We start from the raw sequence: 22,521 nt of genomic DNA, 5'->3' as shown, positions 1-22,521 counted from the left end.
TTTTGTCTATGGTTTATTGCACATATATATATAGTGTGTGTGTGTGTGTATGTGTATATATATATACCTTTTGATGTTGGCAAACAGGGGCTTTTTCACCTATATTTTGAATGCATTGATTTTCCCTCTGGTTAATGATTATAGTTGGTTTTCACATTTCCAGGAAATGCAATCTTGTCTGCCAGAATACTCTTAAATACTGTAAATGATGTCTAAAGAAGACTAGACAAAACTATCATCAGCTCGAGTTTTTCTGGAGCCAAGGTCGAGTACAGATGATAAATGTTCAGTTCTATCATTTACTGGACACAAAACAAACCTTGTTCCAGCAGCTGGTGTGAAGTTTTTTTTATACCAGTGTTGGAAGATGCGTGTACTTGTATGGTGTTTAACTACTATGGATGTTTTCTGTTTAAGGCGGAGATGAGGATCTTTTTGATTTTTACAATTGCCCCCAGCATTGGACAAACCTCAGCAGCTTGGTAGGAAAAGTACATTAGAGCTATTAAAGGGAACCTGTCACATTGAGAACACAGTCTAATCGGCAGTCATCATGTCTCAAGCTGGAGGAGCTGAGCAGACTGATATATACAATAGTTTTATTAGAACAGATTCCACTATAACTTTATTTTTTCATTTATGCCTTTGCTTATTCTGCATGTAGGAGTCCAGTGGGCGGTCCTATCTCTGTTTAAAGATTCATGCAGGAAAGGCTGTTAGTCACTGGACTCCTAAACCCAGAATAAACATTACATGTTATTATGATTCTTCTGTACCAAAACTGTATATCACTCTGCTCAGCATTGCAGATAGCATGTTCAGTGAGAGAGGCTCCCATTAAAGTTCATCTTCTCTAGCCACCAAATCCTCTTGACCTTGACCTCTTTACTCTTGACCTATCTCATTGGCTCCTGTAATTTTGTACTTTTATGCTGTCAGATGATCCATTATTGATGAATGATAATAAGAAAATAAACCTCTCAAAGGAACTAGGCAATGAGTTCATCTGGAACACCAGACAAAGGCTATGGACAGTTTTTGGGGCTGTTTTTATTTCTAATTCCCCTTAAAGGGGTACTCCGGCACTTAGACATCTTATCCCCTATCCAAAGGATATGGGATAAGATGCCTGATCACGGGGGTCCCGCCGCCGATCTTGCACGCAGCACCCCAGCTAAAAACAGTCCCCGAAGCATGTTCGCTCCGGGTCTGATTACCGGCGACCACGGGGCAGGCGGAGTGTGATGTCACGCCTCCGCCCCCGTGTGACGTCACGCTCCGCGAACATGCTCCGGGGACTGATTTTAACTGGGGTGCTGCGTGCAAGATCACGGGGGTCCCCAGCGGCGGGACCCCCGCGATCAGGCATCTTATCCCCTATCCTTTGGATAGGGGATAAGATGTCTAAGCGCTGGAGTACCCCTTTAACCTATTATAGCTTCATATACGTAAAATCTGAAAATCTTGTGAACAATCAGCTTTCCAAAAAATAAACTGGTCCTTGAACGAGCTAAGGTAGAGATACCTTCACCTACTACCAAAAATAAGCAATATGTTTGTATTGTTGGAAATAATTGAAATGTCGATGTAATGTGCCTGTCAAGCTAAGCAATTTATAGGAAGACTAAGGTATACCGTTTTAAATTTCCTAATTTACAGCACTTTTCAAGTTACCATTCATTGTATGTGAATAAGTGAATTTCCCAGTCTATTACTCACAATGTGTCATAAAACAAAATTATTGAGATACATTTCTGGGAAATTACATAACAAAAAGGAGTCATTTGTGACGTGTTGCCTGTCTATGAAATATGTCATTTATTTTGTTATTATGTGTTAAAAGAAACACCTGAGCAAATGTCCCAGTTATTAGAAATGTATGATATCTAAAGTATATTCCATAAATGCCTTTTATCGCAATACCCAATGCTTTGTTATAGCTCAGATGTGTACATGATCACAACAGGTTGTACACTGTGTAGCCTCTGCCATAGCTAAATATTTTGTGCATGCCCGTTGCTTGGTTTTTTATTGTATGCTTTTGGTTTTAATGGATCTGAAGTATAAAACTAATGTGCATTACTTTTCTTACAGGCAGCTGTAACAGAGGTGCAGTTTGGTCCGATGAGACTCCACCAAGATCAACTTCAGGTATTGTTATGTAAAGATTTCTTGAGTGTATTTTTTTATCTTTTTGTATAAAGAAGCCAAAAACTACATTGAGGAGAAGTATTTTCTTCCATACTGATCTTCCCATTATTTTATTTACAAAATGCAATATTGGGCAAACAAAGTAGTCCCATCATACAATTTTTACTACATCTGTCAAGGGACACGTTATCCATCACGGAAATATCACCTATGTGATATTTGTCTCCTAGTATTTGGGAATGTATCACTTTGATTTTTTTTTTGTACTCATTAGAGCCAGTTGCTGAAACATTTTCTTTTTTCTACAATATTTCTATTTTCTTATAATTATTTTATTCCATTTTTTGTACAATATTAAGTGTGCAGCCATCTTACCTGCATTCAGAGAGATATGCTTTACAAAAGCACCATAAACCTTGGCAACAATAGACAGTGAGTTGTTCCATTGACGTAAATGGGAAATGTTTCTGGAAATGCTCTGTGACCTGGTCATTCCACAGGTATGGGAGGCTGAGCTGTGAGCATCATCTATCGTCTCATCTACCTACTGATGTCACCTTTTATTGAAATCCTGTCTGTGATCACACTGCTGGAAAGTGATCTGTACAGGACAGAAAGTCTCAGTTTAGTTTTAGTCTTAGTGCTTAGAATAAAAACTGAACGATTTCAGGATTGTTTTGAAATATAGATATTTAAATGGAAAATTCACCAAAAACTTGTTAAAATGTTTTACATAAACACTTGTTTTAAAAGTTAGATCATTTTCTGATGAGACAATCACTATGAAAAAAAAGTAAAACATAAAAAAAAAAAATTAACTATTCCACACGGAAAATCTCTGCGCAGACATTCCACTGACAGCAGAGCACGGGCAGAGCATGTCAGCACTCGGAAATGCATTTCCTTGTGGAATTTGAAGAAAGATTAGACATGACTATTTTTTCTGTGAACGCTGGAATCTAAATTTCCGTGCCAGAAACATCTGTCACAGAAATTCTCCTGTGTAAACTGTGCAGCAGAATCCCATTGAAATCAATGGGACTCTGCTGTTGTGGAATGTTTGTGCAGAATAGTTATGCAGAATTCCGCCCGTACATTCTGCCGTGTGAACATGGCCTTAGTTCTAAGTCCTCCTAAAGGTGTTTGATAGGGTTGAGATCAGGGCTGTGTGCTGGTCAAGTTCTTCCACACCAAACCCACGCCTTAATGGAGTTTCCTTTGTTTATTAGGGCACAGTAATGTTGGAACAGAAAATTTACTTCCCCAAACTGTTCCCACAAAGTTAAAGTTTTGTCCAAAATGTCTAGATATGCTAGAGCATTAAGATTTCCCTTTACTGAAACTAAAGGCCTTACACTAGGTCAACCTTATAGCATTATCCCTCCTCCACCAAACATTTCAGTTGGCACAATGCAGTCAGACAGATAACATTCTCCTGGCATTTACCAAACCCAGACCTGTCCATCAGACAGCCAGATAGAGAAATGTGATTCATCACTTCACATAATACCTTTCCACTGTTCCAGAGTCCATTGACGGCATTCTCTATTCAATGCCTTTAATGTGCTTGGTGACGTGTGAGCTGCTGCTCAGCTATGGAAACTCATGCCATGAAGCTGCCGGGGCACTTTTTGCCTTGATTTTAATGCCAGGTAAAGTTTTGAGCTCTGAAGTTATTGCATCAGCAGAACATTGGAAACTTTTACCTTAATAATTACCTTCTCAGTTCCTATGCTTCCTGGCTGATGTTTTGGTCACTTTTGAATGCTGGCGGCTCTTTCACTCTAGTTTTTAGCATGAGACGGAGTCCACAACCCACACAAGTGGCTCAGGTAGTGCAGCTCATCCAGGATGGCACATCAATGCGAGCTGTGGCAAGGTTTGTTGTGTCGGTCAGTGTAGTGTCCAGAGCATGGAGGCGCTACCAGGAGACAGGCCAGTACATCAGGAGATGTGGAAGAGGCCGTAGGAGGGCTACAACTCAGCTGCAGAACAGCTACCTCCGCCTTTGTGCAAGGAGGAGCACTGCCAGAGCCCTGCAAAATTACCTCCAGCAGGCCACAAATCTGCATGTGTCCACTCAAACGGTCAGAAACAGACTCCATGAGGGTGGTATGAGGGCCCGACGTACACAGGTGGGGGTTGTGCTTACAGCCCAACACCGTCCAGGACATTTGGCATTTGCAAGAGAACACCAAGATTGGCAAATTCGTCACTGGCACCCTGTGCTCTTCACAGATGAAAGCAGGTTCACACTGAGCACATATGACAGTCTGGAGACGCCGTGGAGAACGTTCTGCTGCCTGCAACATCCTCCAGCATGACTGGTTTGGCGGTGCGTCAGTAATGGTGTGGGGTGGCATTTCTTTGGGGGCCGCATAGCCCTCCATGTGCTTGCCAGAGGTAGCCTGACTTCCATTAGGTACCAAGATGAGATCCTCAGACCCCTTGTGAGACCATATGCTGGTGCGATTGGCCCTGGGTTCCTTCTAATTCAAGACAATGCTAGACCTCATGTGGCTTGAGTGTGTCAGCAGTTCCTGCAAGAGAAAGGCATTGATGCTATGGACTGGCCTGCCCATTCCCCAGACCTGAATCTGATTAAGCACATCTGGGACATCATGTCTCGCTCCATCCACCAACGCCACGTTGTACCACAGACTGTCCAAGAGTTGATGGATGCTTTAGTCCAGGTCTGGGAAGACAATCCTCAGGAGACATTCCGCCACCTCATCAGGAGCATGCCCAGGCATTGTAGGGAGGTCATACGGGCACGTGGAGGCCACACACACTACTGAGCCTCATTTTGACTTGTTTTAAGGACATTACATCAAAGTTGGTTTTCCACTTTGATTTTGAGGTGTGACTCTATATCCAGACCTCCATGGGTTGATAAATTTGATTTCCATTGATAATTTTTGTGTGATTTTGTTGTCAGCATATTCAACTATGCAAAGACGAAAGTATTACATATGATTAGTTTATTCATTTAGATCTAGGATGTGTTATCTTAGTGTTCCCTTTAGTTTTTTTGAGCAGCGTATATAACTCTATGCAAAAATATGAAAAACACAGGGGGAATATATCAATTGACCACTTATTTGCAGTTTTTTTTACGTTACTTTTCTTACTACCATATTTATCGGGGTATACCACGCACCCTCATTTTACCAAGGATATTTGGGTAAAAAAAAGTTTTTTACCCAAATATCCTTGGTAAAATGAGGGTGCGTGTGTGTGCCTGTGTATACCCCGATACACTGTTTCTGACCCCGCAGAAGCCCCCAGGAAAGGCAGGGGGAGAGGCCGTCGCTGCCCGCTTCTCTCCCCCTGCCTTTCCTTGGGTCTGGAGCCCTGCTGCCGCCGCTTCTCTCCCCTGGCTATCGGCGCCGATTCTCTCCCCCTGGCTATCGGCCCCGCTGCCCCATTGCCGGCGCTGGTGCCCCATGCAGCACATAGGAACTACGCAGGAGACGCCACACCGGAGCCAGAAGCAGCGCAGACCCGACCCCGGCAACAGGTAATTATAAAACCAAGGATGGGGGAGGCAAGCGGGCAGCGACGGCCTCTCTCCCCCTGCCTTTCCTGGGGGCTTCTGTGGGGTCAGAAAAAACAGGGGATGGGGGAGGCAATGGGGCAGCGGCGCCGGCAGTCTCTGGACCCCAGGATAGGCAGGGGCAGAGAATCGGGCAGCGACGGCAGGTCTCTGGACCCGCAAAAGCTGCTGCAGTTCATTGATTTAAAGCGCCCGCTTTAAATCATTGAACTGCAGTGGCTTATCGGCGTATAACACGCAGATAGACTTTAGGCAAAAAATTTTAGCCTAAAAAATGCGTGTTATATGCCGATAAATACGATACTTTTCTTCCTAACTTGGGAGTGCAGTTTAACGGTTCCCCTGGTTTTGACCCTTTATCCCACTTCAGGGTGTGGAAGCTGGTTTTAGCTGCAGGGAAGGCACCAGGTCACTACCACTTGAGTGGTCCTGGTTAAGTGGCCAGGCATTGGCAATACAGGCAGGTAGGATGGAAGACAGAGGCTTTGTTGACAATCCAGGTCATGCACACGAAAAGCAGGCTGGAACAAAGGGATCTGGCTGAGGCAGAGCTAGGTAACAGATTATGGTCAAATACATGAACACTGGTAAGGAACAGGACAGACACCTTTGCTGTAGACTAACTACACTAGGCACCAAAGGAAGGGAGGAGTGCTCTCTTATAAGTGGTGCCTGGCAAGGATTGGAGGAGGGTGTAATTTTGTAATGTTTTATACTTGTCATTATTTATACCCCCAAAAAGGTAACGTGCTGCAGAATCTGTTGGTGCTTTATGAATAAATAAATATTATTAAATAAATTATTAATATTAGAAAATACTGCCAGATAATTTTCATTCTTCTGCACAAAAGCTGTGCATGCCAGCATGACAATGACTCTAAGCACAAGGTCAAGTTAATCCAGTAGAAGAAGCTGAAGGTTCAGAAGTGGCCATCACATTCTCCCAAATTTAACATATGCAGCTCTGGAGAGAAATCATGTTGATACATGAAAAACAAAGACTTGCATGACCAAACAAATATCACTTTACTAAGCAATTTATTCAGTGGGAACCCCTTAAAAAGACCACAGATTGGACACACATGCTCTTTAAATCACCTGTATGTGGATCTGTGTTGTGTCTCCTCAACAGACCATTTAAAACAGGAGTAGGAGAATGGTAAGGCACTGTGCCCCATTATTCGAGCAGAAAGAGTAAAAATAGCAAGCCCATGACTCCCAAGTGTCAAAACAGACAATGTAATTACTGAATATAGGAGCCTGCAGGCTTCCGCTAAGTTGTCAAGGTTAACAACGATGTGGAAAAAATTAGAATATAGCCCTATTGGCGGCTAGGAATTTGTTATGACGGGCATCCTAGGAATCAGAAAGAATTAGGAAGGCCCTGCAGAGGGCTAGAAATGTGAGTGGAGCCATACAAGGGACTAGAAATTAGGGGAAACACCATGCTGGGGACCAGAAATAAAAGTAACCATGCTAGGAATTAAAAATTAGAAAAGAGGAAGGAATGAGATAGAGTGCCTTCCTGGGGACTAGGAATGAGGAGAGTGATGCTGAAGACCAGGAATTAGAGGAAAACCAAGCTGGGAAAAGGAATTAGAGGGAAAGCCAAGCTGGGGGACCAGAAATAAAAGTATATGCATTCTGGGGATTAAGAATGAAAGTGGAACCATGATGGGGTCTAGGAATTAAAGGGAGAACCATGCTAGAGACCAAGAATGCTAGGTGAGCCATGCTGTGGACCAGAATTAAGAGAGAAATCATGTTTGTGACTAGGAGTAGAAAGAAAGTCATGCTTGGGACCACGAAAAAAAAGAGGTGGGGGGGGGGGGTGTACCATGCTGAGGATCAGTTATTCGAAACTTGATGACATTTTTTTGTCATAATATTTTGTGCTTATTTGAATGCTTTTCATCTGCTCAAACTATTACATACTTAAACTGTATTCTCTTTACCTATTTTTCTTTAAAAGAGCCTCACCCAAAATTATCATGGTGGTCTCAAAGAGGTTTCACTGTATATCTACACTGCTCAAAAATAAAGGGAACACTAAGATAACACATCCTGGATCTGAATGAGCTAACACCTGGGTATTCTCCTGATGACATGGTGGATAGTCTCCTGAGTGATGTCCTCCCAGACCTGGACTAAAGCATCTGCCAACTCCTGGACAATCTGTGGTGCAACGTGGCGTTGGTGGATGGAGTGAGACATGATGTCCCAGATGTGCTCAATCGGATTGAGGTCTGGGGAACGGGCGGGTGAGTCCATAGCATCAATGCCTTCCTCTTGCAGGAACTGCTGACACACTCCAGCCACATGAGGCGTACCATTGTCTTGCATTAGGAGGAACCCAGGGCCAACTGCACCAGCACATGGTCTCACAAGAGGTCTGAGGATCTCATCTTGGTACCTAATGGCAGTCACGCTACCTCTGGTAAGTACATGGAGGGCAGTGCGGCCCCACAAAGAAATGCCACTCCACAACATTACTGACCCACCACGAAATCGGTCATGCTGGAGGATGTTGCAGGCAGCAGAACGTTCTCCACGCCGTCTCCAGACTCTGTCATGTCTGTCACATGTGCTCAGTGTGAACCTGCTTTCATTTGTGAAGAGCACAGGGTGCCAGTGGCTAATTTGCCAATCTTGGTGTTCTCTGACAAATTCCAAACGTCCTGCACGGTGTTGGGCTTACCTGTGGACATTGGGTCCTCATACCACCCTCATGGAGTCTGTTTCTGACCGTTTGAGTGTACACATACACATTTGTGGTCTGCTGTAGGTAATTTTGCAGGGCTCTGGCAGTGCTTCTCCTGCTCCTCTTTGCACAAAGGCGGAGGTAGCGGTCCTGCTGCTGGGTTGTTGCCCTCCTATGGCCTTCTCCACATCTCCTGATGTACTGACCTGTCTCCTGGTAGCGCCTCGATGCTCTGGACACTACACTGACAGACACAGCAAACCTTCTTGCCACAACTCTCATTGATGTGCCATCCTGGATGAGCTGCACTACCTGAGCCACTTGGGTGGGTTGTAGACTCAGTCTCATACTACCACTAGAGTGAAAGCACCGCCAGCATTCAAAAGTGACCAAAACATCAGCCAGAAAGTATACAAACTGAGAAGTGGTCTGTGGTCACCACCTGCAGAACCACTCCTTTATTGGGGGTGTCTTGCTAATTGCCTATAATTGTCTGTTCCATTTGCATAACAACATGTGAAATTGATTGTCAATCAGTGTTGTTTCCTGAGTGGACAGTGTGATTTCACAGAAGTGTGATTGACTAGGAGTTACATTGTGTTGTTTGTGTTCCCTTTATGTTTTTGAGCAGTGTACATAGGAAAGCTTTTCCTGAATTGCATATCCTCAGAAAAGCTGTTATCTTGATTAAGTAATAATGCTGTAAATCAAACAACTGTTGGTAATACAGAGCACTAATAAATACTAATAAAAGTATTATCTTCATCCAAAAAGTTATATAAAATGCAAGCATTAGCCTTTTGATTTGATGCTAAGTTACAGAGATGTTTTCCTAAAAGCATTGCTACAGCTATGGTGATACAAAGTGCCTACACCAGTGTTGTATGGAACTTTTTTTTAGTAAATACTTGCATTCCCAATAAAATATCAATTCTGGATTTTGTGTTTGTAAACATTTTTTTTATGTTAATCCTGGAAAAGTGTAAATAAATAGTTACCATTCTGCTTGTCATTGGGGCGTGCCCTCACACAATCTGACTGTGTTGGTTGTGTCAGACTGTGTAACTACACACCCTGTTGACAAGGGTAAAGATTACACAATGCTGACTTCTAACAAAGATGCTCCAGATTTGCTGTTTCACCAGAAGTGCAAGTATTTGCTTAAATAGACAGGAACATTGATTGAAACGAATCAAATGGATGAGACACAACTGCAACAACTAGCACAGGCGCTAAACAAACTATGGCATGTGCAAGTATGAACAGTGTCTAGGCTATGTGAACACTATACGGGGTATTTAATCAATATCCTGCCAGCGCATCTGAGGCTGCCCTTGTGCTCGCACTGTAATCCCTGCCAGCTTTTAGCGCAATTAACACCTGTTTGCAGGCATAAATTGTACTTAATTTAACACTCACAGGAGGCCACACCCCCTATTGTAATGCCAAGGTTTTTTTTTATTTTTTTAAGTTTTTTTGTAAAAACTGCCCTTTTCAAACCTTCCCTAATGTCTACACATACAGTAATCATTTTGTGGCTGTAAAATGAAGTGTTGGTCTATTTATTTAATCTGTTTATGCACCAAAATTGTGAAAAATATATCCCTATCAAATAAAGCAGTTTCTTGGGCTATAGCCCCCAAACCTGCTGAAAATCAGCTGTGAAATATGGCACAATAAATGTGTGCACATAACCTGAGGAATCGGCAGCCCCTTTAAACAACTGATTGGTGGGGCTGTCAAGAGTTGGATCCCCAGCCATCTAATGATAGTGTTCAAAAAAGCTTGCCTAACCCCTCTTAAAGGCAATGTGTCATAAGAAAAGGAACAAGGGGGAGATTTTTCAAAATCTATGCAGAGGAAGAGTGGTTCAGTTGCCCAAAGCAACCAGTCAGATTGCTTATTTTATTTTTTTAAATGGCCTCTAAAAATTGAAAGAAGCAATCTGCCTCTACACAAGTTTTGATAAATCTCCCCTAATTGTTTAATTTAAGGTTTCCTATTAAACATATTTTAAGAATTTTTGGTGATGTTTTTTCTAGTTTTCCCTCTTACTGTTTTTTAACCCCTTAAAGCCATATGCGATCCCCGATCAACCAAGATGGCAGACGGAGGTCCCCTCACTTGCAATTAGCAATCTAATGATTGCTATAAATATTCCTCTATGGAGACAAAAAAAAGTGTAGAAAAAAAAAGAGATCCAACTCCTTTTTGAGCTTAGTATACTTTAGTCTATACCCCTCATCCATATCTTACTATCTGCAAATGGTTTCTTATATCAAATAAACCCTTAAAGGGGTTCTCCACTGCTTTAACCTTCTTTGGCCAGTTAGTTAGTACTGTGGCTATATGACATTAACGCTTTCTTTCCTGTTGCTAACGCTACTATATGTGTTTTTATTTTTTAAATCTTTTTTAACAGACCCGGAAGCTGGTTAATTCCTTAGTTGCCTCGACCACTTTTTTTTTTCTTCCTCCCGCCGCCATCTTGCCATCGATACGTCACCCTGCAGGGTGTTGTGTGGGAGGCCGGCCTGCCCCTCGCTCCGTTCGTGCCCGCCTCCCGCGCTAATGAATATTCTGCCATAATAAGCGCACACCGCCTTACTTTCAGCTTCTTCTAAGCTGAATGCTGATTGGGCTGCTTGCGGCGAATCGTCTCCGGTGATTGGCGCATGCGCAGTTCATCCTCGATCGTGAGGGTCATCTGCGCATGTGCCATTGTGATGTCAGCCTCGGGCCTGACTTGCTGGGGGATTGTTAACACTAACCTTGCCAGAGGGGAGTCCCTGAGTGCTGGACAGCTCCCGAAGGTTTGTTATGGGCTCTCTGGCAGATGTTTGCGCCGCATGTGATCCTAATTTTTCATATCTGTTTTACTGCAGGTGTTTTAGGGATTGGACTATTTAAGGGGAAAATGTGCTGCAATAAACCTCTTTTCTCTGGGCATGGTGTCAGTGTGTATGCTACATTTTTCCCTTGTCTATAGTGTTTTGGCAAATCCATTTATTCCTGGTATTTTGGGTAAGTTTGTGGTGGTTTTTTGGCAGACTTTGAAATATCCTATTTAAATAGTCCAATCCCTAAAACACCTGCAGTAAAACAGATATGAAAAATTAGGATCACATGCGGCGTGAACATCTGCCAGAGAGCCCATAGCAAACCTTCAGGAGCTGTCCAGCACTCAGGGACTCCCCTCTGGCAAGGTTAGTGTTAACAATCCCCCAGCTCGTCAGGCCCGAGGCTGACATCACAATGGCACATGTGCAGATGACTCTCACGATCGAGGACGAACTGCGCATGCGCCAATCACCGGAGCCGATTCGCTGCAAGCAGCCCAATCAGCATTCAGCTTAGAAGAAACTGGACAAAGAAGGTTAAAGCAGTGGAGAACCCCTTTAACCCTGCACATATTTAATTTGGTGTGGACTATCTTGTATACCAGCAAATGTGTTTTTATGTTTTAATAGAATTAATAAAGTCATATATTATGTGGATCGCCCGCCAAACACGCTAAGACCAACAAACCCCCCCCCATCCCCGCAGCAGCACGATCGCGCGCGGGGGGATCAGGCAGCCTCTTCTTTGACGGCTTTCCTGGCTCTGTGATTGATAAAGCCTTGCTTTAGGTTCTATGGAATCACATTGATCTGTATGATCTACGGATTCCTCTTAAAAGTCCCCTAAGGGGAATAAAAGTGTAAAAGAAAAAGTTAAATAAAAAGTAAAAAAAAGAACACCCATTAACCTTCTATATTAAAAGTTTGAATTACCCCCTTTTTCCCAAATTCCATATAAAAAATATGTAAACATAATAAAAATAAACATATGGGGTATAGTCGCGTGTGTAAATGTTCGAACTATAAAAATATAATGTTAATTAAGCCGCACGGTCAATGGCGTACATGTAAAGCAATGTAAAAAAAAGTCCAAAATTGCGTATTTATGGTCACTTTGTATACCATAAGAAATGTATAAAAAGCGATCAAAAAGTCTAAGGCTAAGTTTCTACTTTTTTTTTTGAAAACGCCAAGAAAAACGCCAATTCTGCCGCATGGCGTTTTTCCGGCCAAAGAACGCTGCGACCAGATGTTAGCTTTAAATCAGTGAGAAATCGCAAAATTCTTATTCCACTTGGGGTTTTTCACTTCGGTGTTTTTTTTTTTATCCTTTTGGCATTTATTCACTCTTTTTTGGGGTTTTTTCATCTCTTTGGCAGTTTTCCAAAATCGCAGCATGTTTAGCCACTGGCGATTTTTTTTTTTTGTCAAAATCGTGGTGTTTTTCTCCCATAGAAGTCTATGGGAGTGAAAAAACGCCAAGAAAAAGATATGTGGGTTTTAACTTTGGCATTTTTGCAGGCTGTTTTTATTATCTTTTGGACTTTAGCGATCACGGAGATACCTTTTTTAAAAAAAATTCTTAGGGTACCATTAAAAAAATAAAAATAAAAGATACAGTAGTGAAGGAAACTAAGTGTATCTTTTTTATAACAAAATTTTTATAAATTTTTAAAACGGGGATCAATTTATGTGGGCGGGCGGGAACCTAAAAATGTAGCTGACAATAATATAACTGTAGTATGTGTATGTTTTTCACTTTTTTTTCTTAATTTTTTAATTTTTTTTTAGGTAGTACTACTACTCCCAGCATGGAACACACTGCTCCATGATGGGAGTAGTAGTACCTGTACTAATTGACAGATCGCCCTTTGCGATCCTCCTGTATAATGGATAGATGCGGGCGGCCGCTCTTCTATGGTCCTCTACACTGATGTATATATACACCTATTCATATTTCCTGCAGAGAGCTGTGATTGGCCAGATGGTTCCAGCCAATCACAGCTTTCTGTGGGAAATAGGAATATGTGTATATACACGTCAGTGCAGGGGGCCATAGAAGAGCGGCTGGCCGCATCTATACATTATACAAGAGGATCACAGCGGAGGTCAGGAGTGACATCCACTGTGATCTTTCCTTAACTGCAGGTACTACTACTCCCAACATGGAGCACACTCTGCTCCATGCTGGGAGCTGTAGTACCTGCATTAATGGACAGATCGCAACAGGTGTCAGAAGTTATACTCCCTGCGATCTGTCTATTAATGCAGGTACTACAGCTCCCAGCATGGAGCAGAGCGTGCTCCATGTTGGGAGTAGTAGTACCTGCATCCGCTGAGATCGTCCTATCTAATGCAGAGATGGAGCGGCTCTATACAGTGCTCGCATCTCTGCTCTGTACTCCGGCCAGTGATATGAATAGAACATCACTCATTCATATTTCCCTCAGAGCGGTGATTGGCTGAAACCATCTGGCCAAGCACCATTCTTGGCGGAAAATATGAATGAGTGATGTTCTATTCACATCACTGGCCGGAGTATAGAGCAGAGATGCGAGCACTGTATAGAGCCGCTCCACATCTCTGCTATATTATGGACAAACGCATGGGGTATCACGACTGACATCTGGGGAGATATGTCTATTAGGACAGGTACTACTACTCCCATCATGGAACAGTCTGTGCCATGCTGGGAGTAGTAGTACTACCTAAAAAATTTTAAAAATAGAGAAAAAAAAGTGAAACACACACACACTTTATAAAAAATTTATGAAAATATATACATTTCGTCAAACATTTTTCCATCACTTCTGCATCCTTTTTTTTTTTTTTGGTCCCCAACAAATTTTGGGGACCAAAAAAAACCTGCCAAGGTGCAATTTCTACACAAATGAAAAAACGCCAGAGGCAGGAAATTGCACCACTGCCGTTTTTCAGACATTTTTTCAAACCAAAAAGTTCAGGACAAAAAAAAGTAGAAACTTAGCCTAAGGGTTAAAGTAATCCTGGCATCTTGCAGTTTTCATTTTGGTCACTAGGCCTAAAACTAAATGTGACGCAACCCAGTCTGTATTAGACTAGGTGAGATGCCCACTTTTAGCCCTCACTGAAAAATGAAAACTTAACTTTTATTGTTATTCCATTCTTATTATGTGAGCTACAGTTTAGAGAGTGAATTAAAAACCTAGCACTTCCAGCCACCTACATCATTGATAGCTTGTTGCTGTATCAGCATACATATGTATTGAATTGCCTGGGCATACCTGCAGTGTATGCCCAGGTTATGGGGCTAGTGCTGAACTTAAAAACACACTTAGAATGCCCCCCCCCCAACATATTTTGTCACTATATGTGAAGTCCTCAGGGGTTATGGGGCAAATGGCTTCAAACCACGCCAAAACGGAGGTTTTATAATCTCTCTCTATGACATCACTAACCACGCCCTATTTTGTTGACAAATCCAAATCATCGCTTTGTGATGACAGCTACAACTGTCAATCAGATTAATTGTGCCTTGGTCCAATACAATGCTGACTAGTTGTCAGCGTATATAACGTCCTTCCTGATAGGTAGCGGGCCCATCATTCTTACCTGTTATTGGTGAGAATCCACCGGAATCTACATCACCTCGCAGGTCCCGGTTTGCGCGGATGTGAAAACTTGCAGATCGGGATCGTATCTCCAACTGAAAAGCGATTGCACGCCCGCCGTGGAGCGGCAGAAAACAGTAATTGGGTCCACCCCACGTCACATGAGATTTTCGCTCATGCGCAAGAACTTTAGATTAGTCACAGGTGTTTTAGACGTTCTGCCCCTGTGCATATTCTTGAGCACGCACCAGAACTTAAGTAATTTATATATGTTTTCTGTATTCTTGAATCCAGAGAAAAAGAGACATAATCCTGTAAATTGTTAATCAATATCGCTGATTGTTGAAATCTATTTTAGAAATAGAAGGCTCTAACAGGATTTTGAACATACTAAGGCCGGCACTGTAAATGATATAGTACCCACAACTTGTTGAAATTAATATTGAGGGTATGAGGGTATGTCAGTGTATGAGGGTATGTCAGTGTAAGGCTGGGTTCCCATTACGTTTCCCCCATACGGAAGCGCATACGGCAGGGGAGAGCTAAAAACTTGCGCTCCCGTATGCCTTCTATGCGCTTGTTTCAATGTCATTCATTTTTGCCCCGTATGCGCTTTTTCCCCGCACCTAAAACCCTGGTCGACCACGGTTTTAGGTCCGGTTGTAAAAGTGCATACGGGGCAAAAATGAGCCGACCGAACGTTTCACTGCGGTCGGCTCATTGAAATGAATGACATACGGGAGCGCATAGAAAGCGCATAGAGTTTTTAGCTCTCCCCTGCCGTATGCGCTCCCGTATGGGGAAAAACATAATGGGAACCCAGCCTTAGATATATTTAATGTTCTACCTACATGATGATATGTATAATGCAGTGAACTGTATACATTTACAATGTCTTTCTTTCTTTATAACTATGTTCTATTATATGATATTCTCACCACAATAAAAGTTATTATTGTATATCCTGTCCAGAGTCAGATCTCTATATCTCATATTAAGACTTTGTGTATATACTTTATTAAGGAGCACTCTGTCATTTACTTTTTGAATTTTTACTAGAGTTTGTATGTTCTATTTTTGGCCATAATTTATCTCAATTGGTAAGTATATTAGCTGGTGTATTGGTAAGTATAGGGTTTGTATAGAAACATAGAATGTGTCAGCAGATAAGAACCATTTGGCCCATCTTGTCTGCCCAATAATCTGAATACTATGAATAGTCCCTGGCCCTATCTTATATGAAGGATAGCCTTATGCTTATCCCATGCATGTTTAAACTCCGTCACTGTATTTGCAGCTACCACTTCTGCAGGAAGGCTATTCCATGCATCCACTACTCTCTCAGTAAAGTAATACTTCCTCATATTACTGCAGAGACCTTTGCCCCTTTAAAACTATGTCCTCTTGTGGTAATTTTTCTTCTTTTAAATTTGCTCTCCTCCTTAACTGTGTTGATTCCCTTTATATATTTTAAAGTTTCTATCATATCCTCTCTGTCTCTTTTTTTCTTCCAAGCTATACATGTTAAGGGGTTATCCAGGAAAAAACTTTTTTATATATATATATATCAACTGGCTCCAGAAAGTTAAACAGATTTGTAAATCATAAGAAATATGGATAATAGGATGTGTAGCTCACTTAAAGATAAAGGTAAGGAGAGTGTTCGAGGTTAAAGGTGATGCCTTCACCCAATCAGGCCTAGTCAAAAAAGGGGAAAATATATGTATATACCAGTCCTCAAGAACACTAGGAATGTGTAGAATAAAGAGGAAAGAAAATAGTGGATCTAATAAGGATTTATTAATATATGTATATAAGTAAGTAAAAGCACCTTATACCACTTCTAAAGAGACTATATCCACACATTTTGGCTAGCAACTGCTGGATGATCACAGAACTGGGACCACTGCAACACGCGCGCAGCTAGCGCATCATTCAGACACGCAGCTGCTCCCAGATCTCTCACAGCCCCGGACAGCAGAGTTCCTGGACACGTTCTCCCTAGGCCGGACGCCTCCCCGTGCCAGCCCAGGATACTTACAGCTCACCGGAGAACCACTCACCTAGGCTACGATCCAGACCGGCAATACAAACAGCTCTTATCACCTACAGGACATCGCGGTCTGCCGAAATCGCAACCTGTGAACATTATTGCTTGCCGGGATCGCTAACAGCCGAGAAGGAGGGTGAGTGGTGCTGTGCACCGATACTCTACATCTTATAATCGCAACAAAGTTGCTACAAACTACTGCCATAATTGCTACAACTGCTGCTATTATCGCCACTATTGCTATATTTGGCTACAGTATCATAGGAGTTGATTACTGAACTGTGACTCTTTTAATTGGATATCCTTGGACTTAACTGTGACCAAGAGTGACTACTAACCAAAAGAGACACGTTGCTAACCACCGTAGTGGACATTGGTGCATTTCTGCTATATTATTTTTATCTGCATTATTATCTGCATTTTCATTTGCATTTTTATTTATATATTAATTGATTATTACCAATTCATTCCTGCAAGGGCCCTGCAGAGTGATTGGCGATTTATTTGCATTTACTTACTTATATACATATATTAATAAATCCTTATTAGATCCACTATTTTCTTTCCTCTTTATTCTACACATTACTAGTGTTCTTGAGGACTGGTATTTACAGATTTGTAAATCACTTCTATTAAAAAATCTTAATCCTTTCAGTACTAATGAGCTGCTGAAGTTGAGTTGTTCTTTTCTGTCTAAGTGCTCTGTGATGACACCTGTCTCGGGAACTGTCCAGAGTAGAAGCAAATCCCCATAGCAAACCTCTTCTACTCTGTGCAGTTCCCGAGACAAGCAGAGATGTCAGCAGAGAGCACTGTTGGCAGACAGAAAAGAACAACTCAACTTCAGCAGTTGATAATTATTGGAAGGATAAAGATTTTCTAATAGAAGTAATTTACAAATCTGTTTAACTTTCTGGAGCCAGTTGATATATAAAAAATAGTTTTTTTCTGGAATACCCCTTTAAGGTCCTTTAACCTTTCCTGGTAAATTTTATCCTGCAATCCATGTACTAGTTTTGTAGCTCTTCTCTGAACTCTCTCTAGAGCAGTGATGGCGAACCTTTTTGAGCCCGAGTGCCCAAACCGTAATGCATGCCAACTCTTTCTCCCTCAAAGTGCCAGCACATACATATATAAAATAAAATACATACATAATACATAAAAAAATAAAAAAAAGTGTTATTTCAGCTACCGGGATGGATGCTAGGTCGGTGCTGTAGTAGTTTTTAGTATATTTGCTGGTAGAAGAGCATGGACTGCAGAGAGTGTCCCGTGTATCAGAACAAAGGGAAAAAAAAGTTGCCTCTTTCAAGGTGCTTGTAGTATTAAAACATCAAACCTTTAATCTGTATGCATTAAAAATAGAAAAAGGTGGACATCAGTCATAAAAGAGAAGCGAAACACCAACACGTTTTGAGCTAAATGTAGCTCTTAATCATGGCTACATGTAGCTTGAAACGCACTGGTATTTCACTTTTCTTTTATGATGTCCAGATAATACATACAGATTAAAGGTTTGATGTTTAATACTACATGCACTGTTATCCTTGGAAGAGCTGGAGGCAACTTTCTTTTTTCTTTTGTACTGATTTATAATACATATATACATACATCATACATACATAACTCACACACACATATATATATATATATATATATATATAATGCATACACACACACATCATACATACTGCATAAATACAAACATCATACATATATAATACATACATACATAATATATTAATATGCACATCATACATAATACATACACAAATCCACACATACAAAAATACATCATACATACACACATGATACATACATAATAAATACATACATAATGCACACCATACATACATACATACCACCCCCCACCCCTCCTCGGTTTGTGCACTTTTCTCACCTGCGGTAGCCATGTTGGGGGTCAGAGGCTGGGGGCGCATCCACTCCCATCTGCTGCACACTTTGCACCGTCGCCCACTTCTTCCTCACGCCGAGGAATGGACACCTGGCGCCAGGAGTTGCGGCCAGGATCAACTCAGGAGGTGGAAGCAGATGCGCGCACCTGCGTGGGGCAGCCCCTGCGCCTGCCGTTAGCGCAGAAGTGTGCGCGGCCGGGGAAGGGGGAGGAGCGGTCTGGAGGAAGGAGAAAGAGCGGCCCGGAGGAAGGGAGAAAGAGCGGCCCGGAGGAAGGGGGAAAGAGCGCTCCGAAGGAAGGGGGATAGAGCGGCTGGAGGAATGGGGGATAGAGCGGCTGGAGGAAGGGGGATAGAGCGTCCGGAGGAAGGGGGATTGAGCGGCCTGAGATGCAAATTTTAAAAAATGAATGCATTTTTAACATTCTGCCAAGACAGATGGCCCACTGGATGGCCCGGCCCTGATGGCGAACTAAGGGCGTGTGCCCACAGAGGGGGCTCGGCGTGCCACCTGTGGCACGCATACCATAGGATCGCCATCACTGCTCTAGACTATCTACATACTTTTGGAGATTCGGCCTCCAGTATTGCGCACAATACTCCAAGTGAGGCCTCACCAGTGTTCTGTACAGCGGCATGAGCACTTCTCTCTTTCTACTGCTTATACCTCTCCCTATACACCCAAGCATTCTGCTAGCATCTCCTGCTGCTCTATTACATTCTCTTCCTACCTTTAAGTCTTCTGAAACAATTACTCCTAAATCCCTTTCCTTAGATACTGAGGTCAGGACTGTGTCAAATATTATATATTCTTCCCAAGGGTTTTTACGCAACAGGTGCATTATCTTGCTCTTATCCACATTAAATTTCAGTTGCCAAGAGTTCTGACCATTCTTCTAGTTTGCCTAAATCCTTTTCCATTTGGCGTATCCCTCCAGGAACATCAACCCTGTTACATATCTTTGTGTCATCAGCAAAAAGACACACCTTACCATTGAGACCTTTTGCAATATCACTAATGAAGATATTAAACAAACTTGGCCCCAGTACAGGTCCCTGAGGTACCCCACTGGTAACAAGACCTTGCTCTGAATATTCTCCATTGACTACAACCCTCTGTTTTCTGTCATTCAGCCACTGCCTAATCCACTCAACAATAATGTAGTCCAAGCTCAATGACTGTAGTTTATTGATAAGTCTTCTATGTGGGATAGTGTCAAAAGCCTTACTAAAATCTAGATATGCGATGTCTACTGTCCCTCCGCCATCTATTATTTTATTCACTCAGTCAAAAAAAATCAATAAGATTTGTTTAACATGATCTCCCTGAAGTAAACCCATATTGTTTTTCATCTTGCAATCCATGGGATTTTAGATGTTCCACAATTCTATCCTTTAGTAGGGTTTTCATTGATTTCCCCACTATTTATGTCAGACTTACTGGCCTATAGTTGCTTGATTCCTTCCTACTACCTTTCTTGTGAATGGGCACGACATTTGCTAATTTCCAATCTTCTGGGACGATTCCTGTTGCCAGTGATTGGTTAAATAAATCTGTTAACGGTTATGCTAGCTCACCACTAAAGCTCTTTTAATAATTTTGGGTGTATCCCATCAGGCCCCTGTGACTTATTTGTCTTCACTTTAGACAGCAAACATAGAACCTCTTCCTCTGTAAAGATACATGCATCAAATGATTCATTAGTCTTACAGAAGTATTCATTAAGGCAGTCGGCTAGCCCTTTATTTTCTTCTTCGTACCTTCCTTCCTTTGTTTTTAATTTAGTTATTCCTTGTTTTAATTTCCTTTTTTATTTATATATCTGAAGAATGTCTTATCCCAATTTTTCACAGACTGAGCTAGTTTTTCTTCCTCCTGCACTTTAGAAGTTCTTATAACTTGGCCTCTTTCTGCCTAGTCTTGTAGATTTCCCGATCTTCATTGCTCTGTATGTTCTATTTTTTGGCCATAATTTATCTCAATTGGTAAGTATATTAGCAGGTATATTGGTAAGTATATTGCCCGTCAGCAACTTCCCCTGAGGAACACCCCTGAGAAAGTTGCTGACGGGCAACGGAACGCGTGGGGTCTCTAGGGGGGCACCTGCCGCACTACTCCTCCATCTATTGTCCTCCACTACCAGTCCCCTGTGCTATGTATTAAGGATACTCAGGTTGTATATACATTATTAGTGTTGTGGGGACAGGACTGTATTGATCTAACATTTTTGTTGTATGATAGGCTGATAACCTGTTTACTTGTGGAGGCAGGTGCCCTGGGTGGGGTATCTCCCCCTCTTTTTGTTAGGGGGTTCCCACACCCTCATTTGTGCAGTGGCCATTTGGGCCTTTTTTAATTGGTTTTAACTGTATTGTCTGCGCTTTGTAATATTTATATGTAATAAAGATACTTTTTGGATTATAGTTATTGTGGGTGTGCATTATATTGCGTATCTCTTTTTCTTTTCCTGTGTAGTAATTGTTGTTTGGTACGCTTAATAGCACCCCTCTCTATATGATGCTGAGCCCGCCTGTCTTTTATATACATACCACGAGGGACTAACGTTCACATTTCCGATGTTACTTGTCCCTTTAACTTTCATTGAAATTGAATCAGATGACCAATTGATGATAATTATTCATAATAATAAATATTATGGCTGTGTGGTAGGATGCTTTATTTAGGCAAAACTCGCTTGTTCAAATTTACATATTGTTACTACAATCGATCATGTGTATTAACCTCGCCCGGAATTACTCACAGGAAAGCTGTAAACATAAACCCTTCATTCAGGCCCTTAGGGCTGCATGATTGTAATTTAAATATCCAGTTTGCCTCTTTAAGCAATCTACGATCAAGGTCACCACGTCTCGGACCCAAGACACATCGCTCAAGACCTAGAATCTCAACAACATCGCATTCCCACCATGATGATCATTGAAGTGTCTCTATAGGGGAGTATCCGCATGGGTGTTTATGGTACTCACATGCTTTGATATTCTCCTTCTAAGCTGTTTTCGCATCTTGCCCACATACAACTTTGGGCATGGACACTGCCACATATATGACCCCTGTTGTCTGACAATTGATTAATGTGTTTATGACATATCTTTTACCATCAACTGAATTTATACAGTCCTAGTCATGGGCATTAATCTGCAAAATGTGCATCTCCCACAAGAGTATGATCCAATGGTAGGTGATCTTAACCAGGTACCTACGTTGGTTTCTGTATAAAAACTGTGAACCAACATTTCTTTCAGATTGCATCCTCGGCGGTATGTAATTGCCTCTCTTGTAGGTAAGACATCTTTAAGATCTGCATCATTCTTCAACAGTGGTCAATATGTTTGCATGATTTGTAAAACTTGTTTATTGTTTGAGCCAAAGGTATCAATGCACCTAACAGTTTTCTTTTCAGTATTGGGTCGTCCTTGGTTACTTTGAAGTTAATGTTGCGGAGTTGCCCTCGCGTATATTTTGTGTAACCATTCTTTAGGGTATCCGCGTGCTACAAACCTAAAGTATAACTCATCGCATTCCTTTTAGAATGCTTCATCGTTAGAACAGTTTCGTCTCGCATGCAAACTACCCTATTGGTATTTATTTTTTATGCCAGAAGGTGGATGCCAACTTTGCCAATGTAAAAAATTTTTGTTGGCGTTTCCTTACGATAGATGTTGGTATATACTGTACTGTCCATATCCAAAGATATCACT

At 41.8% G+C, this 22,521-nt stretch overlaps 1 protein-coding gene across 3 annotated transcripts in view; it reads left to right on the top strand.

The window, feature by feature from the left end:
* Window positions 1-22,521, top strand: part of PDE8A (phosphodiesterase 8A) — a 347,339-nt gene that overhangs the window by 224,039 nt on the left and 100,779 nt on the right. For all 3 annotated transcript variants that reach the window (XM_056572185.1, XM_056572182.1, XM_056572184.1), the window contains exon 2: window positions 2,095-2,151. In XM_056572185.1, coding sequence (XP_056428160.1) covers window positions 2,095-2,151 — 57 coding nt within the window. The remainder of the gene's footprint in view (window positions 1-2,094; window positions 2,152-22,521) is intronic.

Source organism: Hyla sarda, chromosome 4 (assembly GCF_029499605.1).
Source record: "Hyla sarda isolate aHylSar1 chromosome 4, aHylSar1.hap1, whole genome shotgun sequence".
NCBI lineage: Eukaryota > Metazoa > Chordata > Amphibia > Anura > Hylidae > Hyla > Hyla sarda.
This window is presented reverse-complemented; position numbering and strand designations above follow the sequence as displayed.